General features: G+C 46.4%; 1 protein-coding gene across 5 annotated transcripts in view; it reads left to right on the forward strand.

The window, feature by feature from the left end:
* Positions 1-404: 404 nt before the first annotated feature.
* DCLK2 (doublecortin like kinase 2) overlaps positions 405-22730 on the forward strand; it is an 84308-nt gene continuing 61982 nt past the window's right edge. For 3 of the 5 annotated variants that reach the window (XR_014223383.1, XR_014223384.1, XM_082237632.1), the window contains exon 1: positions 405-1893. Coding sequence is in view for 3 of the 5 variants with exons in the window: in XM_082237632.1 (XP_082093758.1) it covers positions 1464-1893 (430 nt within the window). In the remaining 2 variants the exon portion in view is untranslated. The remainder of the gene's footprint in view (positions 1894-22730) is intronic. The other 2 variants (XM_082237630.1, XM_082237631.1) reach the window with 1 other exon arrangement.

A 22730-nucleotide genomic window follows, 5' to 3' on the forward strand; every position in this document is an offset into this window, starting at 1 on the left:
TTAGCACATATAAAAACCATTATGTAAAATCCCGAAGATGCATATGGATGTTGCATTTGTAAGCATACTTAGCAGTAGATGGTAGAGCATGTGCTTTGCCTGCAGAAGTTCCGGAGGTTCAATCCCTGGCAGGGCTGGGAAAGATTCCCTGCCTGGAAACCAGGCTGCCCGTCACTGTGCAAAATACCAATCAAGATGGATCAATGGGGCTGACTCGATAGAAGCCAGCTTGCTGCGTTCCTTTCTGAGCTCCCTGATCGGGCTCATTCAGTGTATATAACGGGATCCACAATGCAGCTTGGGCAACCAGAGCCTGCCTTGAAGAGCTGCGATTGCTGAGAACCGAGTCGCTCTAGGACCCAGCAGCCACTTCCCCTTGCCTCTGTCACATCACATACTGCATTGCTATTAGTGCACATTGGCCGGGTTGCAGCCTCCGCCTGCTCCTCCTGTTGGATTCTCTGCACTTGGCTTCCGAAGAGGTTGCCGGCACAGGAAAGGAAGGGCGCGAGCAGGGGAAGCCTGCTTCCTTTTGCTTTCCTTTATTTATTTTTCTCCAGCACGGCGGCACCGCCGCACCCCTCTTAAGAGCCTTACGCTACAGTGCGGCGCTGTTTTATCGCCCGGGAGATCAGCCCGGCTACGGCTGCCGGCGGAGTTGTGCATGCGCCTTCGCGGGCGCGCGGATGCATTTGGAGCAGCAGCAGCAGCAGCGACAGGAGGGATTTGGATAGCTTAGGCGCCCTGCAGAAAGGCGTCCTCTTTGTGGGTGGGTTCTCCCCCCTCCCATAGCGCATCGTATTTAGTTGGGGATTCTGGAGAGGGGAGCGGGGGCGCGCCGGCCCCGAGCGGAACAGACGCGCCGTCGTCGCCACCTCCCTCTCCTCAGTAGCTCCGAGCGGAGTGACTGAGGGGCGGGGGACGCGGCCAGCGGCGTCCTCTCTCTCTCTCTCTCCGCCTCCCAGCACCGCTTTTCCCTAGGCGGGCGCGCGCCTAAGGCTAAATGGAGGCAGCCTGGAGGCTTGGCGGCCTCTCAGCGGCTCATGACGGGCGTCCCCGAGGCGGGAGGTGCTGAGCAGGGGCTCTGTGAGAGGGATGCGTGGTGGTGCCTGCGCGCGCGTGACTTAAGAGGGCGACCTGCTGCCTCTCCTCTCTCTCCCCCGCCCCTCATGGGCACGGAGTCCCCGGCACAGCTTGGCGCTGCTACAGCTACAGCTGCTGCTGCTCCTGCTCGGATGAAGGCAGCGGCTTCTTCTTCCTAACGCCCAGCCTCTGAGGGACCGCAGTCTCCCGCCCTCTTTTTTTTGGCGGGATGCTGAGGTAAAGGTTCCCCTCGCGCGCGGGCGGGCATCTCTTTGGTCAGGGCGCGTGAGGCGGCTTAAGGTGGGGCGTGGAGGGGGTGTCGCTTGCGAGGGGAGGGTTTATATTGTATTGGGCTGCGGTGTGGGCGACACGGCTCTCCGATGGCCAGCCCGCGGAGGAACATTGAGTTGGAGCATTTCGAGGAGAGGGACAAAAGGCAGCAGCAGCGCTCGAGCTCCCGCCGCGGCGGAGGGGGCAGCTCCACTTGCAGCAGCAGCTCGGGCCCCAAAGGGAACGGGCTCATCCCCAGCCCCGCGCACAGCGCCCACTGCAGCTTCTACCGCACGCGCACCTTGCAGGCCCTCAGCTCCGAGAAGAAGGCGAAGAAGGCGCGCTTCTACCGCAATGGAGACAAGTACTTCAAGGGCTTGGTCTACCCCATCTCCAGCGACCGCTTCCGCTCCTTCGACGCCCTCCTGGCCGAGCTCACCAGGTCTCTGTCGGACAATGTCAACCTTCCCCAGGGCGTCCGCACCATCTACACCATCGACGGCAGCCGGAAACTCTCCAACCTGGACGAGCTGGTGGACGGTAAGCGGGAGCACGAAACACCTGCGCCCAAGTGGGGCGGGGAAGACCTACTCGGTCGTCAGGGGGCGTTTTCACAAGTGTCTCCAACAGATCCCTTGCTGTTACCCACGATTTCTGGATGATGTCACCCTGTTCCAGCTGATGCTCATTTGCCTCTGTTAATGAGCCAGGCTGTTCTCTGGCTCAGAGGTTCCCATGCTTGCACACACCCACTCGATCTGGATAGGCACTCCTGCTCTTGAATGGCCTGGGATGTATGCAGCTATAAATGGTCATCAGGTGATCTGCAGCAGGCTCTTTAGCTGAGAAGGCATAAAAGAGCTGAAAAATAACCCCACCTTTCCCATACAGCACTCCCTTGATCTAAAATTTGAATGCCTGTGTGTTTAAAAGGTTACCAGAGCAATGCAGGTGTGTGTAGAGATGGAGAAAATCGAGCTTAGTATCACTTGTGAAAACAGCTAGGGTCTAAAAAAAACAAGTGTTGGAAATCTTGTGTATGGTTTATGTATATATGCATGGTATAGTCAACATTCAGTCTTCCAGGTTGAGTGAAGTTTTGCATGTTGCACAAATAGTAATTGTAGGCTTCAAATCAAATTAAATTTCAGAATTAACTGCTGATCCCTAAACTCATTCCTTCCCAGTATTTGCACACAGTCCACATTGGACCTTTTTAAAGGACCGATACAAGTAGATACATATTGTTTTAGGAAAGCTTGTTGAGCAAGAGGCTACAAATGTATATGAAATATATTTGGTGGTGGGCAGGGAAAGGTTATTGTAATTCTATGTAGCATGAAGTAGGTAAAATGGTTATTTGGTACCTCATTCTCATTTCGCTACTTTGTATATGGAACTGCAAAACATAGCAAAAACATAAGGATGCCTTGTTTATATTCTGGTTCCAATGGGAATTAGGAAGGTAATGTCCAATTTATATACTGAGTCCAAAGCTACACACTTGTATGTTGATCTTTGCAGTACATTTATGCAGCTTTTTATATACCCATAAGGCTTGCCATGTATGAAACCAATGGCATCAAAACTGACCATTATTGGGCAAATTAAATATGCAAGCTTTTGGCCTAGGCAAGATTCTTCTTCTGGAAAGTATGTTCAAGGTCCGCATGCACCGTATAGAATAAAGACTTTCCGATTTAAAACTAAACAACACCTGGAATTGGTGATTCTAAAAATCAGTATCAAATTATCTTGTACCAGTTTGGCAGTGACATTGTTAGTTTATCATTGTTGATGACTCAGTTGCCAAAGTACTCTGTAAAGTACACATCTCCTATTTTATAGCTGTTACAGATTGAGCTGCTACACCTATGTTTTTTTACAATATGATTATAAATAAATATAATTATAACATAATTTTAAAATATAATTCTGACATGCCCAATTAAGGATGCAGACAATGGACATGCAATCCACCTCTATGTTCCTCAGGTCCTTAACTATGAATAATTTTTGGATTTCAAAGTAGGGTTTTTCCTCATCATGTTGCCCATATAACATCATTGTAGTCCATTGGTCAGACAAATGGTCAGCAGTCTGTTGGTGTTGGCATCTATCAATGAAAGGGCAACAGCATGGCCAGGGGGAGATGGGCTGCAGAACTATGACCTACTCAAAAGTACAGTGATGGCCAATGGTGGTCCCCGGCTCGCTGTTTGACAAACACTGCTCTAATGTAACTGAGTAAGCAGTCTGCATAACTATGGTGAAAGGAGGTGTGTTTGTAGATTTCTAAAGGGAAATCAGATGCAAGTGACAAGGTTGCTGCCTAATAACTGGGAAAGTCCACCTACTCTTCAATTCTTGAACTCCTACATCATTCTCTTCCTTTCTTGCTTTTGCTGAGCTCTCACCTTGGAAGCTTGCTCAAACAAACACTATACAGGTATTTCATTGCTTGAACAATTGGCTAGTAAAACATTTTGTTTCAACTCTAGAAATGACAGTCAGAATTTTCATTGTGTTCCAAGAGCCTTTATAATTTGGGAAGATTTTTTTAAAAAAAATATGCAATCCCATGCATGGTTACTCAAAAGTAAGACCCACTAAGACCAATGTAATTGTATTTAGGATTGTGGTCTTAGTGCTTTACTAAATGTAGATTACCCTTTCTGCATGGGAGATTTTACTCATACTTACGAGGAATGACTACTAAAGGGAAATCCCTTAAAGACTTAAAGACTAACCAATTTATTATGGCAAAAAATTTAGTAGACTGCAGTCTTTTTCATCAGACGCATGAAGTGTTACCTTGAGTCAAAGAGGTGTGTGTAGATCTATCATATGGGGTCAGCTGAGCTGAGTAGTTAATGTGTGTAATCGGGGAATGTGTACATTAATCATGCCACGTGGAGAATGTACAAATAGTCTGTCCATTAGAAGTAAATAATGCACATTTCCCAGTCAATATACACACTCTCCAACAGGCCTTGGGGAATGTGCATAATGTGACAGCATTTTGTGCATTCTCTGGGCAATATGGTCATTCTCCAGTCAACATATACCGTATACTCTTCAAGAAGCATGCTGTTTGCTCATATACAGTCATATACAATCTGGATATGGATGCTCTGTTTGTGTGTATATGTACACACACACACACACACACATGCACGCACGCATGCACGCTAGGGGCTGTGCCCCTACTCTCTCTTATTCCCCCTGCCATTCCTTCCACATTAACCCCCTAGAGCCTCCCTTTTCGACTCCATGCAACTACTGAGCTCCCTTTTCACCTTCCCAACCCCATTCTGCAGCCCCCTTTGCACAAACACCATTATCACATCCATCCCCTTTTACCCAGCTACCTCCTCCTTCCTTTTTGAACTTTCCCTTGCACTTGGTCCACCCCATACTCCTTTTCTGTAGCAGCCCTTTGCGCACACACCCTGGAGTGATACATGTTACTGCATCTTTAAGATGAACAGAATATCAAAAGCAAGCCTGTCAATTGAGTTGTTCAGTTAGAGTTCAGTTGTTGGATGTTGTTCCTAGATGAGTGTGTGTTTGTTAAAAACCTGTTCTGGAACTTCATGTTGAATATAACACATAATACCAGGAGTAAAAGACAATGCATGAAATTGTATTCCTACTGTTGTTTTAAGCCATCACTTTCCCCTTCTCAGTGACCCTCTCTTCTTACTCCTATGCCACAGCCTCTGCTGTTGTTCCAACACACCTTCTCTTTCACTTCCCTACCCCATCCCAACTTCTTGCACATTGAGGGTTGTGATGAGGTATGACAAATCCTCCAATGGGGACTACACTCTTGACTACATGCAAATCAAGGATTGTGATGCAGCACAATGGAGTCCCACTATGAATGCAGATGTGACTGTATCTGCAACCCTGTTTCTTTTTCATCTCTGCTTAGAAGGAGAGAGGAGGATCAAATCTTCCCCCACCTCTCTCAGCAGGAACAGCTGCACAATGTTTTAGGTCAGCAGAAAGGCACACTACAAGTAACACAGAGTTAGATGGTTGACTGCCTTCCAGCAACAGGTTGCCTACTTCTGAGTAGGGCTGTGTGATATATCAATATATCATCCAAAACTGAAGTTCACATAGTGCTAATTGTTTCATAATATTTGAGCTGGCAATATATCATGAATCACAATGTGTGTAAGGGCTAGGTGATATCTGGTTTTCATCATCAAAATAACTCACCAGCTAAACTTTGTGATAACTTGCAAACTAAACACTGCAATGTTATCAGCAGCTAAACCTCACAATATCACCAGTTAAATATTGCAATCTACCACAATGTCTGAAATAAGGATGGAGCTATACAGAGGCGAACAGGACAATGTCCTGGCAACTGCTACTACTTAGGGGTCTAAATGGATAAATGACAATATTATTAATCATCACACACTCAGTTTCATCAGCAGGCAATTCAAAATGCATCCCAAGAGGACTTTTGGTACACTTGGTGGTATTCAGGACAGTCCAAAGTACGGAGATAAGTCATAGTGAATACAAATAATATGGGACTGCCAGACTGCCAGCAGGCCTGCTAGGTAGCAGAAGCAGCTTGGCAGCAGCAGAATCAGCAATGGCCAGGGTGGGAGGCAGAAGCAGTAGCAGCCTGGCAGTAGTGGCACAATAAGCAGCAGCCTGTGAAGCCTTGCCACAGCAGAGGGCGGTGTTGACAGAAGCAGCAGCCTAAGAGGCCTTGTCTTGGTGGTGGCCTACAAGGACCTGTGGTAGTGGCAAAAGCGGTGACAGCCTGCAAGGCCTTGTAACGGTGTTGTCAGTAGTGGTGGCCTGTGCGGCCTTGCGATGGTGGCAGGTACTTTGTCCTCAATACCACCATTTGGTAGGTAAGCCTGAAATCAAAAGTCTCATTTGGATGCATTTTGGCTTGCCTGCTGCTGAAAGTGCTGCTGAAATGATGATAATATCATCATTTATCAGTTTTAGACCCTTAAGTAGTAGCAGTTGCTAGGACATTGTCCTGTTCGCCTCTGTGTAGTTCCTTCCTTATTTCAGATATTGTGATATATTGCAGTGTTGAAAACCAGCCCTACTTCTGAGCTAGAGATAGAAGCAAAGGGTGTATTTCTTGAAAATAATATGCACATTCTTCAACAATAGTTGCGGAACATGTATATTGACAATAAAACATGCATAATTTTCTCATGGACAGATTATGTCACATTCCATGAGGTGTAATGGCCATTTATAAGGCACATTAACCACTCAACTCACACCTCATCTAATGTACATATTTATCTACAAATAGAATATTTGCAATAAAAGTACCTTCCTTTATATTTTACTCTAATGGTTGCAATGGTAAAGCAATCTTTTCGTCTTTTTTATAGTTAACTTTAACATGTTGCAATTGGATATTGTCATAATAAGTTGAATAGGTTAGAAAGAAATGTGCAACAATGCCTTTTCATTCCAGATACTGTGATCCTCACTTCCTACGTGGATTGTTAGTGATTTTCTTTATATGCAGATTTTGATTCAACTTCTATTCTTGTATCCTATCCCTAGGTGGTTCTTTTGGGCAAAGGGACAATTTCCCAAGTTATGAGATATCTCTGATAACCTAAGAAGATGTCATGTTGATTTCATGTCTCAGTCTTTACTCACTAGTACTATGATCTGCCAATATACTTGGCATCTGTAGAGACACCAAATGCATGGATGAACGCCATTAAAAACAGGCATATTGATAAGCCATATGGGGAAATTTCTTTTCTCTAATGAGTAGTAGAACTATGAAGCATTATTTCATATTTTAACAAGAAAAGGTTGCTCTGATACTCATTAATCAAGAAAAAACTTTGGGACCAATTAAATACTTACTATTAGACTGGCAGATTTGGCATATTGTCGCTCACAACTTGTGCACATCATTAATTCGTATTCAGATATAATGTGTGCTGTTTTGTTGGTCACAAACAGCTTTCAGTCTTGTTAAAATGACTGGACACTAGTTTAAACTGTCATGAATCTGTCTTCTAACTAGTGAAAAGACATGATAACCTCCTTAAAAAGAAACCAGCAGTTGAATTGCCTCTGAAGTAACAAATAAGGTAGTAACAGTTTGACTATTATATTCTTTAAATGTGGGAGCTTAGTTGTAAGTTTCATGTAGGGGATTATCTTGGGGTGATCAAGAAAAAAATACATACGAGCAAAATTAGTGCTAATACATTATGTTAAACCACTAGTTAGTATTTTCTAGGAACATTCTCTTGCATCCTGCAAACTCAGAAAGCATGAGATCTTAAAAACATTTGTATCCTGTAGGAAAACTAAATTTCAGTATATGTCTTGATACATAATTCCTAGTCTAAGGAAGGAAATCTTTTGACTGTCCTTAAAGCTTCACTGCTCAGACAGGTGTATCTCTTGGGGTACTGAAAATAGAAAGGGAACTCTGAGAGCTGTGAAAGCAGAACTGCTGCAGTCAACACTGCAACAGTCTCAGAAATCAATAAAAACTGTTATTGTAGCTTTCAACAGGAAACACTAGATTTTTTTGGGGGGGAGCTGTTTCTAATGAGTTCTACAGTGTAGATAATGGCAGAGCAAGGGCTTGTGTCTTGTAGCATCTGATAAAGTGGGAAAAGCTCATGCCATCATTACATATCTTGAGATGGCAGGCAACAACATTTCCCATCAGGCTTTTAATTTTTTTGCAGCCTCCTTGAAGGAAGGCTTTAATCCCACCTTCTATGAACGTGATTGCTTTCAATATTATTTTTGTTTTGTTTTGTTTTATGGTGTTTTATGTTGCTTTGCTGTTGTAAGCCACTTTGAGCTCCTTTTGTAAGAAAAGCAACTAATAAATTTAATAAACAAATAATGTATCAGTCCTTAAAATGCTACAGGAGTCTCTTGCTTCTGTTTTAAGGATGATTCTAACCCTGATAACTAAGTAGTGTATTGACTCATACTGATTGACCCATAGGTCTAATCCAGTATACTTTTCTTATGTTCTTGTTAGAAATAGTCTACTTATAGAGAGAAAAAGAAGCATGTTAGTACTTCTGTTGGTTGACTAGGGAAAAATATAATCATGTTAATATGGCAAAGCAAAACATCTTTACCTTTCTGCAGCAAGTGAGTGGCATTGAGGACTACAGTGATGCTACGGTCTATGCATAATACGCATATTATTAATTGTTGTTGTTGCTGCTGTTGCTGCTGCTGCTGCTGCTGTTGTTAAAGCCTTCTGCTTAGGGTAGCTTGGCCATTTAATAAATCTTAAAGAAACTCAAGAGAGAAAACAAAGAGATGAGCAGACAAGGTGTTTAAGGAGAAATGTGTGTTCCTGTTCCTTAAATCTTGTAAAATATAGGAGTTTGATTGTTAAGCGATTGAAGTGGCTTCTTTAAGCAGAAGGAATTCATTGTGTAAGCACAGCCTGAAGCTTTACAGATGACAATGAGATGATGAAAGTGGGATGATATATGTTTCAAAAAAAAATTTTTTTTACTTCAGATGGTGTTTCCAGAAGTATTGTGTATGTTTCTCTAGACTACTTAACATCCTCATGTGCTGGCATATTATGATGAGGCACCGTGTTACTAAAGATGGAAACCAGCAAGAATAACTAGTTGACATTCTGCTCAATTTAAAACAGGTCTGAATAGAGTCATGTCTTGCTAATGTTGAGGGTCAGTCATTTGTATGTGTATGATTTATATTGGGAATGAAATGCAAGGTTTGTTTCAAATTGGTTGTGTTACTAGAACATTAGCATACCTCCATTGGCAACTTTTGCTCTTTGTCGTAAGATGCTCCTAATGTTTAATTCAGTGGCAGATGGCGTCAACAATATTTTTGACAAGAAACTCCCTAGTGTTAGTGACATTAATTTTTGCCTGACGAGTCATATGCAGTATTGTTGAGACACTTGTTTCTGTTTCTCCCTCATTTTCAGAAACCACAGTATTTTTGTACCTTATCTAATCCATGCTCTTTATAGGATGCAATATTGTATGGATGAATAAAAGCCAGCAATGTTCATGAATATATATTTTTTTACAATTTCTTTACGGTGGAACTCTGGAATATCTCATGTCACTGAATACAATCCTCTTGGTGCAGGAAAGGGAGTCCATATGTAAATATTCTAATCATAGGGGCAGGTGGTAGGAACAAAGATTGTATAACATCTCAAAATTGATTTATTTGTCTGTAGCTATATCTCTGCATAAAAAGACGTAAGTCAAAAACTGCCAGCATCATCCTACATCTTTAGCTGATATATATGCATTGTAAATATCAAACTGTCAACATCTTCATATTTCTGCCAAAATGCTTCAACAGAATGGCAGGCACTCCTTCGGGATAGTCTGGCTCGTTTCAGATTGTTACTAACAGTGTATTATTAGTACACTACTTCTGTAGTACTCAAACAGTGCTACCTTGGTTTAAGAACAGCTTAGTTTATGAACAACTTGGATTAATAACGCTGTAAACCCAGAAGTAGGTGTTTTGGTTTGTGAACTTTGCCTTGGAAGCAGAACATGTTCAGCTTCCTGTTGAATGTGTTCCATTTGTAAATTGAGCCCCCCACTTTTATGGGAAAGAACACTTTGGTTTAAGAATGAACTTTTGGAACGGATTAAGTTCATAAACCAAGGTACCACTGTACTTGGTTTTGTCTTGAGCCTTAGTACATATTTGAGTCCATATAATACCCATAGTTTGACACTTGAATGTCAAATTTGTGCACTTTACTTATTTAAAGGGGATACATTTGAATATTATTTGTTTACTTTCTACAAGCATATTGCTACATGTGGCAATTTGGGATATTGTTCACAATAATGATGTAAGTGGATAATGGCTTGCCTAATCTAAAACCTAACTTTTGCAAACACTCATATGCAAAAACTTACTAGTTCTCCAGCAAATTGTAAATGTATCTGAGTGGTAGATAGAAAAAAATCGCTTCATGAGAGATTTTGGAAATGGGAACCATAAAAAAACTAAGAATATCTAAATAGGTTTGGACGGAGGACCTTTCATCTCCTATTTGAAGATACACTTGTTTATTTGAAATGTATGGCTAAATCATCTGCCATGCTTAAATTTGCCTTGCAAGCCTATAACACATTTCTTAGCATCATTGAACCCAGTGTAACCAATGCATAAAAATATTTCATTAGCAAAAGCATAAATGTTGAGTATAGCCCAAGAGAGAAATTATTTCTGCAAATTGATGCTAGCTTTCTGAGGGGAATTAATAAGTGCCGCATCAGGGTTTTTTGTTTTTGTTTTTTGTTCTGAAAGTGAAGAACCTTTGAGATTAAAATCATATGTTTAAAAACCACTGGAATGTTTATGCAGACTACAGCATCTACTGTGTAATAAACTATATAATCAAATTCATTGTTTTTATGTGCACAAGATATATAAAATATGGTCAGGAATAAGCAGGTTTCCCTTGGAGCATAACATAATATTTGTGTTCTATAGTATGGGGGCAGGGAGAGGAACCAAATGCTAGCAATTTCCCTTTACAGTATAAACTAACACAGTCACCTGTTTCGGAGGTGATAAAATTGTCGGTGCAATCCTCAGCGCATAGCTACTCAAAAGTAAGTCCCAGGGAACTGGGTATAGGATTGCAGCTTCAGATAGTTATGTCTTTTCATAGTTTACACTTATGTCTGAAATATCAGCCTGGCCTTTTTTCCAAGGTGAAAAGGGCTGCAACCCTGCTTTATGTGATTATCGTAATTTGCACTTCTCTTAACCTGTCCCATGAGGGTTTGACTTGCTAGCTTATCCAAGCAAGTCAGTTGTTTACAATGTTTCTGAGTTGAAATACTACTAGGAGAGCCTTGCAAATCGAAGACTCTTAATGCATGTAACTGAAACAAATGTGATGATAAATACAACTGAATAAACCTTATTAAAGTTTTTTCTTCCCATTTTTATCTTATTATTCAGCTTAGTTGCAAATGTTTAAGGTCTCACAAGTGCGTGTTCCAAGGTGCTTTCATATAAATAACAGCTAAGTACCATTTGGAAATAAATATAATTAACTGAGTACTCGCTACAATCCATTTAAACTTAAACGATTGGATTTTTGTAAACTTAGCCCTATAAGCATTAATGGAACCAGTCTGTCTTAAATCCAAGCACTCTGGCTTATAAAATGATGGACAATCATTTCAGCACTCCTTATTAATTATCACTTTACTTTCTCTACAGGGCCTAGAATGTGTAAAATTCTGTCCAAGAGTGCTTTGGCGTGCATGGCGTCAAGTAGATTTATGCATCTGAACTATTATTACTGAGAAATCACTACATTTAAAAAATTGGGCAACTTTATTGTCACCCATGCATATTAATCCATTTTAATTAATCTTACCCACAGATACAAAGGATATGTTTGGGGGACTATGCTCAAACCGTATAGGATTGCACTGTTCTTAGAAATAAGTATAACTGAGTTCAATGGTGCTTAACCCCACATATGTAGGAATAGGGTTGTGACCTAGATTTTTTGTTACCACTAGTGCTGACTGTCCTTCATAACTCCTTTACATTGTTCAACTATCACTGTAGCTTCGGTAACAGTTGTCTATTATTTGATTGCTAGACTTACAGGGACAGACTTTGGTCTATCAAATTTCAACGGTGCTCTGCATGAAGCCAAAATTCATTTCCACTCTACCGCTCACCTTCCATTCTGCTCAGTTCACTACGCAGTGCTCTATAGGGTTGGCTCCTAGTGCAGTGCTGGAGGATGAAGGTGGGGGCAGTTCGCCCTGGGTACCATCCGGGCAGGTGACATCGCCCCCGCGCCCGGGACACTCAGTGCTCATTGCGCACCCCCAACACGTGCCACGCCCCCTGCGGATGGCACACCATGCCCCCAGGATGCGCACCACGCTCCCTGGGACGCGTGTCAGCCCCTGGATGTACGCCGCTCCCGGTGCTGGAGCAGGTAGCTTCGCCACTGAGTGCAACCGGTCAGACTGCCCTAAATCCACCTCTGAGACCTATATCAGTTAATGTAGTGTCAAGTCTGTGGTAGGGTTGTTGATGTGCATATTGGTTGGACATTGACAGAGGATATTCACTGTTAATCCTTTTAGATACCTTAGTAATCTTTCATACTGTTGAACATAAAGTGTTGCTGAAATGTCAATATGCTTGGCAGATATTTGCCTGACATCTGCTGAGTTGTTCAACATAGTTGGCATACAGTTTTCAGAATGTGTAAAATAGTTATTGCTTAGATTTCCGATACACTTCTCTTGGGACATTGCCTGCTAAGTGTGTAAGATGGACTGCTGGGTGCAGTCTGGAGTCAGGTGATTGTCCTATTGATACCCAAGTTTGCTTTTTCTTCTGATTCGGGATGGAAAGATCTGTCAATTTTGGTTTTCTCAGTTTCACAGGTGCACAATCCTAAACTCAATCATCCACATTTTGCAGCTATTTGTGGGTTTTTTATTTTAAAAAAGAGATTTTTGTATGATATTTTCACTAATAAATTAATTTTTCTGCACATGTTCACCCTAATATATGTAGTTTTGCAAAACATTGCTCACTTGCCAAACTGCATCACCAAATTTAGATATGTGCAAATTTTGAAGGGTGGCTCTGTTTCAGTTCATACATTGTTTTAGAACGTGCACATTTGATAAGAGTCTGCTCTAAATGCATACCAAACTGAAATTCTCATTCATCCCTGCTTCTGACAATGTAGTGGCATTTCTGTTCTTATGTTTGGATATGTTTGGGGACTGCTAATGACAGAGCTGTTTGAAATGGAAATACACAGGAAATACAGTGATTATGGATATCATGGTCCAAAGAGTCTTCCAAGTCACCTTGACTGCTTTTCCCTCTTGGGATCATTCTGATGTGTTTCTAAACTTTCATTATGTCTCCAGACTCACTAGCAGGGCTTCTCTCTCATTTACACCTTACACTTTACTTTCAGTTTGGTAGCATTTATAAGCAGGAGTTTGTGGCTGATGCAAAATACTTGCTATTTTATTATATTATTATTATTATTATTATTATTTTATTTTGGTAATGTCAAACATAATGAGTTGAATCCAGACATCATCATCATTTTGAGTAGACCTATAAATCATTGGGATTTAAATATGAGTAATTTAAGTTGCATTGATTTTCAGTGGTTTTCGCTTTAAGCATAGCTAACTCTGGATCCAATCCATAGAGATCTGAGCAAAACTTTGTATGTCAAAGAAAGGTTTTTGAATAAAAGAAAAGCAAATCAAGAAAAAGGAGCAATGATTTAAACAAAAACATTAAAAAGATGGTGTCAGGGGTTCAGGAGCAGAGACGCAGAGAAGGGAGGAAGCAGAGAGCGAGGGGGAGGAATCCGAAGGGAAAATGAGTGATGATGACGACCCGAGATCTCCAAGCCTAAGCAGTGAGTCAGAGGACTCCCAAAAGGGAGCCCCAGTGAGCAGAGCAAGGGGGGGATCCGGGGGGACACCCCAGGAGGAAGGGAACAGAGGAGATTCAGAGAGTAGCAGCTGGAAGTCGGGACCCACGCTCATAACTGAGGGCGGCAGCAGCTGGAAGTCGGGACCCACGCTCAAGACTGAGAGCAGCAGGGAGGAAGGTAGCCAGGCATCGGGTTCCGGAGGCTGTCAGCAGGAGGGAGGGCACGAGTCAGGGGTGGTCACGCCCTCCTCAGAGAGCGAGGCAACGGTTAAGAGGAAAGTAGAGAGTTGGGCGCGCGCGCCAAGTTCAAATGCAGCGGAAGCCGGAGCAGTAAGCAGCCCGGAGAGTGAGCCAGGTCCCAAAGCCCGCCGCAAGGAGGCAGAAGGATCAGGGGGGTCAGCGTCAGAGGAGAGTAGAAGGGAGGAGGCCCAGGGGGGCAGAAGGACCCAGAGACGTAGGGAGAGGCGAAGGAGGTGGAGCAAGGCTAGGGTATTAAGCTGGTGTGCAAGAGGCGGGGACTCAGACGGGTCTTCGCCGACCTAGGGCAGAAGGTGTAGAGCTGCACGCTGCAGTTCGGAAATGAAACCTGTAACTTAATAAAGACTCTTATAAAGTGAACGCTGGCGGACTTGGTCCTATGTGAGCTGGGACTGGGTGGCAGCTCTGACAGTAAGACCCGTCTCTTAAAAGCTTCGGACACCTGATATCTCGCAGCGGAGAGAGAGGCAGCTGGAGGAGGGGATCGGTGTTTGGGAGCAAGCTCACGACGGTTAGCAGAGATGACGGAAGCAGAGAAAGTTGCAGCGCTGCAACAGGCAGTTACCCAATTGAACGCGGAGGTACTGGCATCCAAGGAGAGGGAGGAGGATGCGGCAGCCGCCTACAGAGATCTCCACGCCAGGTTTGAAGCATGGGTTAAACACGGGCAGCCAGGACCCAGACCGGAGGGGGTTGGGTTGGCACGGAGAGCAGGAGGGCTTGTGGCTCACTTCGATGGGAATTTACAACAGTACCCCAATTTTCGAGCAGACGTAATGTGCGCACTGCAACTGCTGGCAAAAGACTTTAGAGATGAGGAAGAGAAAGTGGGGTTCATACTATCCCATTTGCATGGGGATGCTAAAGCGTGGCTACGCAATTTGTGGAGGGATAAAGATCCGGCGCTTCAGAATGCAGATGCCTTTATCAAAGCGATGGATGCGTGTTTTTTGTCTACTATTGATGTGGATCTTGCCCGACGGGAGATTCATGGACTGAAACAAGGGAGGGCAAGCGTCCGGCAGTACCACGCCCGCTTTTTTGCGCTGGTCAGTGCCTTAGAGTGGGACCGGGATTCGCCCCCTGTCAGAGACCTGTTCTGGGAGGGTCTAAGCTCAGCGGTCAAGGATGAAATTGCAAGGGGGGAGAGGCCCCGAAGCACGCAGGAGGTGGTCCAAAGGGCGCTGACTGTGGGGGTGAGGCTGGAAGAACGTCCCTGGTGCAGAGATGAAGGACGTGGAGGGCGCGAAGCAGCGAGAAGTTTCTCTTTCGTTCCAAGAGAAGCAGCGCGTGCGCAATCCACACCTCCGCCAGGAGGGGGAGGGGAACCGATGGAGGTTGGAGGTGCAAGGGCTCAGTCAGCAGCCAGAGCCCTAGCACCAACAGCAGTGAAAGCGAAGCCTCCTAGAGGGAACAGGAAGTGTTACATCTGCGAGGATCCAGGCCATTTGGCGAAAGAGTGTCCCCGGAGGCTCCACAAGCACACTGCAGCCTCAGCAATGGTGACTGCAGCAACGCAGCAAGGAGAACCACAGCAGGGAAACGACGATGTCTGGCTGGAGACAGAGGCACTGGGGCCCAGCCAGACGCATCAGTGAAGCAGTCCCCAGCGATCTTGCAACCCACGGACCCCCTCCCACCCAAACCAGTAGTGCAGCTCACAGCATCTCTCCAGCTACCCGATGGCGTCACTATCGAAGTACCGCTTTCTGTGGATTCTGGAAGCAACGCAGACTTTATAGCGCAGGATTTTGTGGAGCAGCACGCTATACAGCTACTGCCTGCCACTCTGCCCCTGCAAGTCGTCACAGTGGATGGCAGAGAGTTGCTAGGGGGGCAGGTGGTGAAGCAAACGCCACCGATGGTGATGCGCCTTGGCAACCACAGGGAAGTCATCAGTTTTAATGTCACCCAACTGTCGGACACGCCCATTGTGTTGGGCATGAGTTGGCTGGACAGGCACAGTCCGACACTGGCTTGGTACCAGAGACAGCTGATCTTCGGCTCCTCTTATTGCGCAGAACACTGCATCCTGCCCAGACAGGAGGGAGAGGAGGAGGAATCACAACTGCAGTTGGGAACGTTGCAAGCAGTCCCCCACAAATACGCAGACTTTCTGGAGGTCTTCTGCGAGAAAGAGGCTGACAAGCTACCACCGCACAGGCAATATGACTGCAAGATTGACCTCCTACCAGGGGCGACGCTGCCGAAAGGGAAGCTGTATTCCATGTCTGAGGACGAATTACAGGAACTCAAACAGTTCATAGATCACAATTTGCAGCGCGGTTTCATCCGGGAGTCCAGGGCAGTAGGGGGCAGTCCTGTTTTCTTCGTGAAGAAGAAGGACACGCCCCAGAAAAGACTGGTGGTGGATTTTCGCCTCTTAAACAAGATGACCAAGCCTTCTGATTTCCCCATGCCCAGGATTGACGACCTGCTAGCGACGGTGCGCAAGGGACGCGTGTTCACCAAGTTGGACCTGCGAGGTGCGTACAATCTCATCCGCATGAGGGAGGGCGATGAGTGGAAGACAGCCATGTTCACGCCTCTGGGCACCTACGAATACAGAGTGATGCCGTTTGGATTGCAAAACGGTTCTCACTGTTTCCAAGCTTTCATGCATCATGTGTTGGCGGGACTCCTTTACAAGAAGTGCGTCTGCTTTCTGGATGACATCCTGATATTCTCCGACTCGCAGCAAGCCCATGACCAAGATGTTCGGGAGGTGCTGAAGAGGCTGCAGCAGCATAGACTGTACGCCAAACTGGAGAAGTGCCAGTTCGACACGACGGAGGTGGATTTCTTGGGTTACAAGTTGTCGGACAAGGGGCTAGCCATGGACAGCGCCAAGGTTCGTGCGGTGTTGGATTGGAAGAGCCCGCGCAATCGGAAGGAGGTCCAGCGGTTTGTCGGCTTCGCCAACTTCTATCGCAAGTTTATCAAGGGGTTCGCGATGCAGACGGCGGCCATTACGGACACGCTAAGCTCCAAGAAAAAGAAATTCATCTGGACGGAGCAGGCGGAGCAGTCCTTTCAGGCACTCAAGCGTCTCTTCGCGTCGGAAGAGCAACTGCTGCATATCGACCCCAGCAAACCGATGCGGGTAGAGACAGACGCGTCCGATAGAGCAGTGGGAGCTGTCCTGCTGCAAAGGGACCCACAGGGGGTCTGGAGGCCGGGAGCGTTCTACTCCAGAAAGCTCAGCAAGTCGGAGCAGAACTACACCATCTGGGACAGGGAGTTGCTGGCCATTCATGCAGCTTTCAAGGCGTGGAGGCACTTCCTGATCGGCGCCAAGCACACGGTGCAGGTCTGCACGGATCACAAGAATCTGGAGCACTGGCGCACGGCTCAGTTCCTGAACCAGAGGCAGATACGTTGGGCGGAGTTCTTTGCTGACTTCAATTTCCGAATAGAGTACGTCCCAGGCGACACCAACGTCATGGCGGATGCACTGTCCCGCAAACCGCAATACCTCGAAGAGGCGACGCCAGCGGCAGCCATGCACATCTTCGCGCCAACAGCGTGGGCGTGCGCTTCAGCCACAGTAGACCTGGATGCGGTGCGGCGGGCGTTGCAGGACGACTCCTTCGCGCGGGCGAAGATGGCAGAGGTGCACAAGGGCACGGCGAAGGGCGACGAGTTCCAGATACGAGACGGCTTGCTCTTACGTAAAGGGGCCATCTACGTGCCGGGAGACGAACTTCGCGCCAGGGTACTGCAGCAGCTGCACGACGCACCCACGGCCGGGCACTTTGGCACGGAAAAAACGGTGGAATTAGTCGCAAGGGACTTTTGGTGGCCCAGACTGAGAGGGGAAGTCGCGGACTACGTTGCGAGGTGCGACACCTGCCAGAGGGCCAAACCGGTGCACAAACCACCGGCGGGACTGCTGGAACCGCTGCAAACGCCGTTTGAACCGTGGGAGAGAGTGGCCCTGGACTTTGTTACGGATCTACCCAGCTCGAGAGGCAAGACAGCTGTACTAGTGGTGGTGGACTTGTTCACCAAGATGGCACATTTCATTCCGTGTGCGAAGGTGGCCACGGCGGAACAAACCGCCAAACTGTTCATAGATCACGTGTTCAAAGTGCATGGTCTGCCGCGGTCTATCCTGTCCGACCGCGGGCGCCAGTTCGTCTCGAATTTCTGGCAGAAGCTGATGAGTTTTCTAAATGTCAAGGTCGATCTGGCATCAGCAAGACACCCGCAGACCAACGGGCAAGCAGAGAGGGTCAATGCCATCATGCAGCAGTACCTGAGATGCTATGCCAATCAACAACCTGCGACCTGGGTGGATTACCTGCCGCTCGCCGAGTTCGCTTACAACAACACGAAGCACGTGTCCACAGGGGTGACGCCGTTCTTCGCCAACAATGGGAGGAATCCCAGAACCTTCCCGGGACGGGAGAGAGTGGGGGACGGAGAACCACAGACGGCGGACGCGTTCGCGTCAGAGTTGCAGGCGGTACACGATCAACTCAGACGGCAGCTGGAGCTAGCTAAGCACGCCTACAAGGTGCAAGCTGACAAGCACAGGCGGGTTGGCGAAGAGATCCAAGTGGGAGACTGGGTCTGGTTGGCAGCCCACGCAGTGCCGACCAGGTCACTAGCCAAGAAGAAGTTGGGGCACAAGCAAATTGGTCCGTACCAAGTCGAAGCACAGATCAACCCGGTAGCCTTCCGACTGGTGCTGCCGGAGGGTTCCAGAATGCATCCGGTGTTCCACAGGTCGGTGCTCACTCCCTACAAGGCACCTCACAGATTCCAGGAGCCAGGGACGGCACCGAGTCCGTTCCGGGAGCGGACGGAGACGCGAGGGGTGACGCAGCAAGACCCCATCAACGAGGTCACGGAGATTTTGGACTCCAGATGGGGGGAAGAGGGAGTCGAATACCTCCTAGCCAGAGAGGGCACCCGGGCCAGCGCCAATAGCTGGGTGCCAGACTACGCTTTGGAGGAACCCCTGCTCAAGGACGAGTTTCATGCCCTTTTCCCACACAGACCCATGCCAGCGAGCTTCTTCGACGACTGGCTGTTCACGCCCACACTTTCTTCCAGCACGTTCCATGGATTCGACTCGGACGGGGAACCCGCACTGAGCACCCGTTCCCCAGAAGGATCGCCGGCGGGTGCGGCGTCAGACACCTCGTATTGGTGGGACGATCGACCGGAGGAGCAATGGCGCAGGAAGTGGCTGGAGATGCCAGGTCGAGCGACCGACGCAGAGACTGACATGGACGTGTTCGGGGAGGACCTTGGGTTCGAGCACGGCGGTACAGAGATGGAAGCGGAACAGGTCAACGTCGGCGACCGCGAGGAGGAAGACTCGGAGGTCTTCAGTTGGCGGCCAACCACGGGGAGCGAACTGTATCCGGCATTCCCTCCCGTGATGATGGAGCACCCAGCACCCACACCTGAAAGCGGGGAGGGGGGAAGGGGGGGCTTCGAGGGGGGGATGGATGTCAGGGGTTCAGGAGCAGAGACGCAGAGAAGGGAGGAAGCAGAGAGCGAGGGGGAGGAATCCGAAGGGAAAATGAGTGATGATGACGACCCGAGATCTCCAAGCCTAAGCAGTGAGTCAGAGGACTCCCAAAAGGGAGCCCCAGTGAGCAGAGCAAGGGGGGGATCCGGGGGGACACCCCAGGAGGAAGGGAACAGAGGAGATTCAGAGAGTAGCAGCTGGAAGTCGGGACCCACGCTCATAACTGAGGGCGGCAGCAGCTGGAAGTCGGGACCCACGCTCAAGACTGAGAGCAGCAGGGAGGAAGGTAGCCAGGCATCGGGTTCCGGAGGCTGTCAGCAGGAGGGAGGGCACGAGTCAGGGGTGGTCACGCCCTCCTCAGAGAGCGAGGCAACGGTTAAGAGGAAAGTAGAGAGTTGGGCGCGCGCGCCAAGTTCAAATGCAGCGGAAGCCGGAGCAGTAAGCAGCCCGGAGAGTGAGCCAGGTCCCAAAGCCCGCCGCAAGGAGGCAGAAGGATCAGGGGGGTCAGCGTCAGAGGAGAGTAGAAGGGAGGAGGCCCAGGGGGGCAGAAGGACCCAGAGACGTAGGGAGAGGCGAAGGAGGTGGAGCAAGGCTAGGGTATTAAGCTGGTGTGCAAGAGGCGGGGACTCAGACGGGTCTTCGCCGACCTAGGGCAGAAGGTGTAGAGCTGCACGCTGCAGTTCGGAAATGAAACCTGTAACTTAATAAAGACTCTTATAAAGTGAACGCTGGCGGACTTGGTCCTATGTGAGCTGGGACTGGGTGGCAGCTCTGACAGATGGCATAAGGAAAATTTAAATTCAGGCACACACAAGCATAAGAGAATACTCTCTAGCACATTCCTGTACAAATTTATTTAGAAGTAAGTCTCACCAAATTCAATGGGACTTGCTCCCAAGTAAGTATAGGATTGTATCTTTACAATTGTTTACATTATTCTATGGTAACAAAAATATACAGTGGTACCTCGGGTTACATACGCTTCAGGTTACATATTCTTCAGGTTACAGACTCCGCTAACCCAGAAATAGTACCTCGGGTTAAGAACTTTGTTTCGGGATGAGAACTGAAATCGCGCTGCGGCGCGGCAGCAGCGGGAGGCCCCATTAGCTAAAGTGGTGCTTCAGGTTAAGAACAGTTTCAGGTTAAGAATGGACCTCCAGAACGAATTAAGTACTTAACCCAAGGTACCACTGTATGTCTGTATTTTGGGATGCAAAGCTTGTTGGCAAGATGTGCGTGAAACCTGACAGTCCATGTGATGATAATATACATGACAACATCAAATAAAATGGAACCACCCCTTTTTATGTGGAAACGTCTCTTTGAAACATTTTTTTGTGGGTATGGATAATATCTGCAGAATATTTTGAAGCAGTGATTTCACAAGGAGCTAAATTGGTGGCTTATATACCGGTACTTGGGAGGCCGAGTATGTGAAGCGACTATTTGAGAACATACAGGTTTAGCCGGTGATGTCATAGATATTGACAAAAGCGGAAAAGCTGGAAGGCAAGGCAGCTAAAAGAGGCAATGCATTTATGTATGTAAATAGGAATGAAGTACTACTATGAGAACTAAAAGACAGCTGACAATGCTTACTGCCAAAAAGGTTAAAAATGAATATATAGTGTAAGCATATTTACAATGGAATTGGAAGAACTTTTGACCTTGAATTGGGATAGCTTTATGAGTGACATTGAGCTGGTAGACTTGAAGCACTTCTTGACTAGTTGTTTGCACAGAAGCCCTGTGCAAGCTTTTTCACCAGATGCAGAAGTAAATAGTTCTTATGGATGTGTACTTGGCAGCTGTCATTCATATTTCTGTAGCACCTGGGCTTAGCTACTGAATGTGTTGTGTGTGGAACTACCCTTCCATGACTGCTAAAAGATGCAGAATGCAGCACTGTATTCTTGTGGAGGATTAAAAAGCTGAAATTTCCAAAGGTTTGCATTTCCCTGCTACATTACGGTACTTTAAGTGTAAGCTAAGGGCTAGTTTTAAGCTTTGGAAACACTGTGCAGCTCTAATGTGTTCATACCTTGTAGACATTGTCTTTTCACAACTCCCATCATGACTATTTGACTCAAGACCAACTTGGAACTTAATCACACTCAAGCTAACATGGTAAATGTGAGGATAATGTCCTCAAAATGATCTTTGGAGTCTGTGTATTTTGCATTTTATAATGGGTACTGCAAATGATGGTTTCTGCAGGCCCTGCTTCTCTATAACTTCTAAATCTTAAGAGTACTTTTCAGTCTGTTTTTAAACTTGCTGCACATCATGAACCTTAGGGAGTGTAAGAGATACAGACTGAAATAAATAAATCATGTGATGCAATCAGAGGAGGAGGTTACTATCTATATCTGATCTGTGTTTTCATATGCTACCCTTTTATAAGTTTCAAAACAGTGTGGGAAAGTGACTCTTAAAAACTTAAATGGCTCAACATAATCCTTTTATCTTCTTTCGCAAGTACTTTTCCATGTACTTCCATTGCATAGAAAGAAATAACTTTATTAAAACAGGTCAGAGAGATAGGTATCTCTCAAATCTTCCACCAAAGGCGCATCTCAAGCCGATACAGGTGTTGAGCTCAGAGTAGTTATGGGCCTTGCAGCTACACCAGGCAAGAAGCAGGTAGAAAAGAATGAAATCTCTAGAATGGAAAGCAAATCTGTAACAGGAAGAGAGTCAGATTGTTGGTCCATCTAACTCAGTTTTCTACACAGGCAGTAGCTCTCCTGGATTTCAGGAAGGAAACTCTACCAATCCAACCTGGAGTTGATGGATATTGAACCTGGGACATTCTGCATGCCAAGCAGACAAGGTGCTGGAGACAATGCACCTGACTATGTGCCCCCTCAACCCCTGTCCCTCCTGGCTTATCAAACAGAGAGGGTATGGTTGTGTCCAGAATGTGGCTAATGCCATAGTACACGAGGGGGTGGTCTGTACTGCATTGAAAGAGGCAGTGGTGTGACCACTCCTAGAGAAACTGGCTTTGGACCCTTTGAATTAGAACAGCATTTGGCCAGTTGCCAATACCCCTTTCTTGGGGAAGGTGATGGAGAGGGCCATGGTGGGACAGTTGTAGGTGTTTCTGGAAGACACAGATTATTTAGATCCATCCCATTCTGGGTTCAGGCCCTGG

Source organism: Podarcis vaucheri (assembly GCF_965113315.1).
Source record: "Podarcis vaucheri genome assembly, chromosome: 9".
Taxonomy (NCBI): domain Eukaryota; kingdom Metazoa; phylum Chordata; class Lepidosauria; order Squamata; family Lacertidae; genus Podarcis; species Podarcis vaucheri.